General features: G+C 43.8%; 1 protein-coding gene across 3 annotated transcripts; it reads left to right on the top strand.

The window, feature by feature from the left end:
* Window positions 1-725: 725 nt before the first annotated feature.
* On the top strand, window positions 726-6286 carry RPL38 (ribosomal protein L38). Of its 3 annotated transcripts, none has more exons than XM_003768538.4 (5): window positions 726-1347; window positions 1512-1563; window positions 2255-2315; window positions 4891-5013; window positions 6208-6286. In XM_003768538.4, the coding sequence occupies exons 2-5, from the start codon at window positions 1561-1563 to the stop codon at window positions 6231-6233; spliced, it is 213 nt and encodes a 70-aa protein (XP_003768586.1). In that variant the 5' UTR covers window positions 726-1347; window positions 1512-1560; the 3' UTR covers window positions 6234-6286. The 3 variants fall into 3 exon arrangements, with proteins under 3 accessions (XP_003768586.1, XP_012403993.1, XP_031821604.1); XM_012548539.3 differs by having other exon boundaries at window positions 727-1314; XM_031965744.1 differs by having other exon boundaries at window positions 727-1296.
* Window positions 6287-7039: the final 753 nt, after the last annotated feature.

Here is a 7039-nt window from a genome sequence, read left to right on the forward strand (position 1 = left end):
AGAGAGAGAGAGAGAGAGAATAGTGGCAGAAATGACAAGATTTAGCAACTGATTGGATAAGTGAGATAAGCAAGAGTAAGAAGTTAAGGATGACATAAAAGTCACAAATCTTGGTGATTGAAGGTTAAAATGTTGGTGTTCCCATTTCGAGACTTCTAAGGTTCAACCATTTCCCCCAAACAAAAGGGAAGGCATGTATGATTATGCGAAGATTAATTGGGATAATACACGCTAAATGCTTTGCAAACTTTAATAGAAAATTAGCTGTCACTGGCTGGTTGTCCTCTGCTTTTCTTAACACAGCTTCCTGATCATCAGAGGTTCCACTCACGTGGAATCCGGATCTCTCAGACTTAGTAAGGACTCCAAAATGAAGAAGGACTTGGTCCAGACTTCCATCACGAGGCAAAGCGTACTTGCCGCTACGCCTGCTGCGTTGCCATGGCTACGCGAGCGCCTTTTCTGTAACTAAGGACTAAGAGCATCCCCTCGCGCCCCCACAGCCCGCGTTAACGGCGCGCCAGTGTGGGCGGCGGGCCCTAACCCTTCCTCGGGACGGGAGACTAACAAAGGCCGGCCTGGCTCACCCCGGGAGGTGAGGGTTCGGAGGGAAACGCCCCCTGCGCCTCTGTTCGAGGGGAGACGTTCCCGCGCCGAAGGCACAGGCAGCCCGACGTGCGCTCGCTTCTCATCCCGAGGAGGGCCGACGGACAGGCCGGGGTGGGAAATGGGGAGCCTGGTCCGTAAAACCCCAGCTTCTGAACGCTTTGAATCTCCCTGAGGGTGTGTGTCCGGGCGCGGACTTCTCGGTGACAACGCGAGGAAGAAGTGATTCCGAAGAATCGGCAAGCGTTGCCCAGTGCCCGCTCTGGGCTCGGAATCGCGCCGAGTGTTGCAAGCGAGCGTTCGGTCTCCCCTTCACTTTGTGGGGGGAGGGGAGACAACGGGGTCCTAAGCCCCTCAGGGCAAGGGCCCGGGTGCCCCCATCTCGTAGGCAGGACTCTTTCCACGGGCAGCAGAAAATAGGAGAGTTTGGAAGGGGGGAGCTTCCTCACACTAATCCCCGGTGGGGCGGTGGGCTGGTTGATTTGTCAATGCAAAATCCTTTCAAAAAGATACTCGACACGGTAAATCAGACTCCCTGAGACACACCGGATCCAGACCGAGAGAAGGGAAACGCAAAACTATGATGTTTGGTCCGTCGCGGGTACCGTAGCACCGGGCTGCCGGGGGCGGTCTTAGTTGGCCGGAAGTAGAAGCTCATCCTTTTCCGTCTTCCTCTGCTTCTTAGCAGTTGTGAGTATCTCTCTCGCGGTAAGCCGGGGGAGAATCCAGTGCCATCCTCAGGTTGTGCGGGGCCGGGCCTGCTCGGGAATTCTCCAGGGGGTAGTGTTGGGGAGGAATTGGGCTATAACCGAGGATTGTATTCCTGGAGCGGGGCCGGGATCGGAGGGGGAACGTGAGGGGGTCCGGTCCCGCTGACGCCATGTTCTCCTCCTCTTCTCTTGCAGGCTAGACGTCTCGGGCCACACGCAGCCCCCCCCTCCTGCCGCCGCCGCCATGGTGAGTTCGCGGGCCTGCTTTTCCATAGAAACGGGGGAAGGGAAGGCTGCTCGAGCCTCGCCCCTTTTACAAATCCGGGATAACCGCTGCCATTTACAAACGCCCCGCGAAATAATCGTCCATCCTCGCGACACCGGTGGGAGACGGGCGGTATTATCCCCACTGTGCGGACGAGCAAGCTGAGGCAGATTTAGGTTGCTGCCTCCGGCCCACGCCGCTGGGGATCGCGCGAGGCTCGCTTCCTTCCGATTCCCCAGACCGGCGCTTTTCCCTCCGCGCCCCCCACAGCCTCTCGCTCGCCCTCGGCGGCGCAGGACTTCCTGGGGCGGGGGTTAGAGCCCAAGTCCTGGCCTTTCATTCATCGCCAAAACGAAAGGACTGAATCAGGATTTCTTAACCTGGAGCATTTGGATCTATTTTCACAATGTCTTGATAGCGATTTTAATATAATTGGCCTCCTTTGAAAAGATTTTGTGCATTTGGGTCCTTGACACAAGAGTCGATGAATCCCTGAACTAGATGCTCTCTTGGGTTTTCCCTAACACTGGTTGTACAAGTAAACTCGTGGCCGGTAGAGGCGGCTTAGTTATGCTTAGTTATGGTGCCCGCCGATTCATTGGTCTTGTTCTTTCTTACGGAGGGGGCTCTTTATCAGCAGTGATCCCCAACTCGCATTTTGCTTGCCTTGCAGCCAAGGAAAATTGAGGAAATAAAAGACTTCCTGCTCACAGCCAGGCGAAAGGATGCCAAATGTAAGTCCTGCTTCAAATATTTGTGGTTCTCCTCGCCCCAAAATGTAGGGCGCACATTTTAGAGAAAAACTTATTTAGAAGTAACCAGATTAGGTACCGCAAGCTGTTTTTAACATGTACGTGTGAATCAAGTTCTGGAACTCCTCGGGCCTGTTCAAACTTAGTGGGATAAGTCTCCTGGTAGTAACTTTTTTTTATTAGTACTAGTACATAGTCGGCCTAGAACAAAAGTTCTTAATCTAGGAGAGTTATATCAATAGAATTAGAATTGCTTTTCTTTGTAATCCGATGTGTTCTATTACTGTTTATCAATATTCTGACAACTGGGTCCATAATAACTCCTTGTTTGGAGTTTTAGAACTAAAAAGTTTTAACTTAAACTTATTTTAAGTTGAGACTTAAAAGAGGTATCTGGTTTGACCCACTTAGCAGCCTTGTTAGTGGCAGAATAGGCACTGAAGAAGCTCGGTGCTGTTAAGAATCAACAGTGGCTAACAATCGGTATCTTTTACTCAGGATAAGCCAGGGGGAGAAGAAAATTGCTTACCTATATTTCATTATTTTATGTAGCCACTAAAATCTGAGTCTAGCACTTCACAATACTGTTGTTATAAGATTATTTACAGCTATCTTTTGATTCTGCCGACAAGTGGTTATAGATAAAGGGGAAGAAACTGAGGTCAGGGGAAGATATCACTTATGGGTTTGGATCCAGTCGAGGGCTCAGATAGTAGCTTCCAGCTCAGGGTTCCTGCCATTAGGTTCTCTGTCTTTCTTGCTTTTCACTCCAGTCTTAACATCCTCTCAGCACAGCCTCTTTGAGACATAGTCCAAAGAAAAGCCCTGCAAACAGCCCGTTTGTGTTTTGTTCCTTTGCTAATGTCCCCTGTATGAATGCTCAATCTGTATCTGATTGGTTTGGAAGTGAGGGAAAGGAAAGAATTAAGAGAGGGCTTCTAGGGAACAAGGAGTTAGTGGATAGTGGTAATTATAGGGGGAAGAGGGTATGGTGAACTTTTTACATAACAGAACTCAGAAATGCCTCTAACAAAATATTAAATGGATGGGTGCTCTCACTAATATCCTCCTCACCCTTCAGTAAGAAATGTATTTTCCTTTCTTGGAAAATTTACTGAATTTTAGTCAGAGGAACTGGGTTCATATCCTGACTGGAAATTTCTTTCTGTGATCTAAGCCAAGTCACTAAGTTTTTGTTGTATTTTTACCTCTTTAATTAAAAACCCTGTAAAAGGAACTGTTAACTGGTCATTTTCTTGGCAGAGATACTCCATTTCCTTGCAGATGAGAAAACTGAGGCAAACAGGGTTGAGTGAGTTGCCCAAGGTCACTCAAGTATCTGAGTTCAGATAACTCCCTGCCTGGCACTATGCACTGTGCAACCTAGCTAGCCTAAGAGCTATTGCAAAATGGCAAATAATTAAATTGGGGGCATAATACATGGTACTGTTCAGTGGGGGAATGGGGGGGAGGGTGTATATAGGTAAATAGGTGTGGGATATGGAGTTAAAGCTGCCATTAAATTATTTTTCTCAATCACAAAGCCAGTAAGTGAAAGAACCTTAGTTTTCTCATCTTTAATCCAGTACTCAACTTACAAAAGTAGTAAATTAGGTTACATGTTACTAATGAGTACTTTTGAATTCTGTTGTTCATGTACAAGGTATTTTGCAGAAATTCATTTGGCATTCAGATTTTTATGAGTACATCTGTTGTTCAGAGTATAATGTTCAATAGAGATGTTGGGATGTAAGAATTTGTTCATTTGCATGGAAATTTAGATTGCTGAATTTATATGAAATTTTGGTTGTGGCCTCAAATGACTGGAGTCCTGCTTCCTGTCAGATACCAGTATGTAACATTTCATATCCTCTAAAAGTGTTCAAAATAAATGAAGTTACAGGTTTTGATGTTGAGTTAATTTAATTGTAAGTCTGTTTTCCTTTGGAATTTTGTGTGTCTTTGCTTTTTCTCTTAATTCAGTTGTGTTTGAGTACTTTGGCACAAATACCTAAATTCTGTACTTAACCACCTGTTTCTTACTTGTTAGCATTCTAACAGCTTTTGCAATGCTAAGCTAGGGACTTTTTTCTATGCTATTTGTAAAAGGGTAAAACAAAAGAGTTTGAGTATTCTGATGGAATTACTCTAACCACATCAGAAGAAACAGATGTGTTCTACCCATCTTAAGTACCTCTAGAATGTATGGAAATGTGCTGACACTTTTCCCATTAGTCTAGCTATTGGGGATTTGTAAGATTTCAAGCAGATTTAGTTTTTAATTTGAGATTTTGTCTTAAAACTTGGTATGTGGTTCTGTCAAAAACTCTGCTCTTCAAATAGGAGATAGACTGAGAATATTAGAAAAAGCAGTGCTGTGTTTTGGTGAAGGCCAGGGAAATGAGTGTACAATCCTGCTGTTCTGTCCCACGTATGAGGCATTTGATCTTGAAAGATAAATAGTGGGCAGTCTAGCTTCCTTCTCGAACCCCAAATTGCTGCCTTTGCTTTTGATATTGTCCTGTCTCTCACTAATTTTGAGGCCTTTTTCTTGTAGCTGTCAAGATCAAGAAAAATAAGGACAATGTGAAGTTTAAGGTTCGATGCAGCAGGTACCTGTACACATTGGTCATCACAGACAAAGAAAAGGCAGAGAAACTTAAACAGTCCTTGCCACCTGGTGAGTTGACTTAAAAGTCTTGGGCACAGAAGCAAAAATGAGAAGCTATTTTCTAAAAAAGCCAACCAAGAGTGAGAGAATGCTAGATTGTGTTTTGACAATAAATTATACTTCTAAAGTAGGTGTTTCCAAGATACTTGCTATTAAGGAACTGTGAAGTTTGATTTACCTATAAATTTGTGCTTATAAACAACTGCAAGACATGTCCTGGTGAGCCTTGTCACTTGTCATTGTGCATGCTGTCTACAGAGACCAGTAGAGCATGCCAGACCAAGTCAGAAGACCAAATAGGGGAGGGATTAAATTCTTCCTAACACATGATTTGGTTGTGAAGACAGACCTTTACAGACCTGAACAAACTACATAAATGTGACTGTTTGCCCATTTTGTGTTTCACATAAAACAATACTTCTTAGTATGAGGGTTCACAAACTGTTTTAACTTAGTGTCTAAGTTTGCCCTTGGTTACAGAGGTGGGATTTGAATCCAGGACCAGGACTCTACCCATGATGTTTGGGAGGTTGTCCTATTAATATGTAGGGATTAATGTCATGGATATATTTCTCCTTTGGATATTATTGCATCCTTTACCAGAATATTACTCCATTTAAAAAAAAAAAAAAAAAAAGATGAATCAGAAGCACAGGTGTTTGCCTCAATCTGTAAATTGTAATAATAACTTGGCAAAGGATTATGGAGAAACTCATTTACTGTGCACCACTACTTAAAGAACTCTTGTTATATCATTTTGGCGTATTGGGACCTGCCCGAACTAGGGGATATAGATTTTATATAACCTGCCTAAGTGATATAAAATACCTAATAGGAATAAAGATCTTCTAGTTGGCCAAAGCAGAAGAGTGGTTCACGAGAGGGCTGGGCTAAACTGAAGCCTTTAGAACCCTGTCTCTCTTTGCTCTCCTCTTGAGAAAGGATAAGACAGTGTAGCTCTAGCTTGTGTGTCTTAATTGGAATTGCTTGTAGTCTGGATTTGTAGGCCCATTTCCATTGTTTCAGCATAGTCAGTCTTAACAGTTGTTTAAATTAAATCTTTGGGGACCACTGTTGTTTTCTAAGCTTTGCCAACTTTTCCCTTAGCTACACTACAAATGTTAAGTGTTTCTAGACAGAAGTGGTAATTAAACTAAAAGTCTGTCTGCTGAGTGACTCATCTTTCTGTCTCCTTCCTTCTAGGTTTGGCTGTGAAGGAGCTGAAGTGAAGGAATTATTCAATGTTCTGCCTGTATTAAAATAATATAGAAAAAAAAAAGAATTCTTGGGCGTCTTGTCTTTTTTTGAGGGGAGGGGGTGATGCCTGTGGTACTGCTTCTAAAGAATCAATCCTTGAACATGGCTTGTCATCCTCCCCTACCTCTTGTCTTTGAATTGCATTACTATAACCTCTATCTCAGATCTCAGTTGTTGGATAGGAAATGACTTTCTTCAGTCTGAAGATGAACCCTAGGAACCAAAACTGACTTTTCAGGGAGGGGCTGATGGTAATATTTTAGCTTTAAGCCAGAATGAGAGATGGAGTATCTTAGATTGATGCTTGGTGGTTGGGGGAGGTTGGTGTACAAGAACACGGGTATATATGAGTATGTATTGAATAAATACAAGGTATGGGTAAGCATTTAAGAAGTAGAATTCTGATATTAGTTTGGCTGAAATGTATAGGGCAATATATGAGACTGGAAATATGGACAAGGCTTGGCTGTATTGGGCTTTAAAAGTCAAACAACACCTATCTTCACCATTACTATCACTAACTTCCTCCCAATTCCCCAGGCTCAACTTAAATGTTCACAGTTCCCCACTATCTCACCATTGCCCCATATCCAATCAGTTGCCAAAGCCTGTGGATTTCATTTTTATAACCTGAATATACCACACCCCCTTCTTGATAGTATTGGCACCCTGATGCAGGTCCTCACAATCTCTTCAACCACTATGACACACCTCTTAAATCTAATAACTAACTTTAAAAGCACTGATAGCTTGGCTTTTTTGCTAGTTGTCCCCCCTC

The sequence above is a fragment of the Sarcophilus harrisii genome, chromosome 4, assembly GCF_902635505.1.
Source record: "Sarcophilus harrisii chromosome 4, mSarHar1.11, whole genome shotgun sequence".
Classification (NCBI taxonomy): Eukaryota; Metazoa; Chordata; class Mammalia; order Dasyuromorphia; family Dasyuridae; genus Sarcophilus; species Sarcophilus harrisii.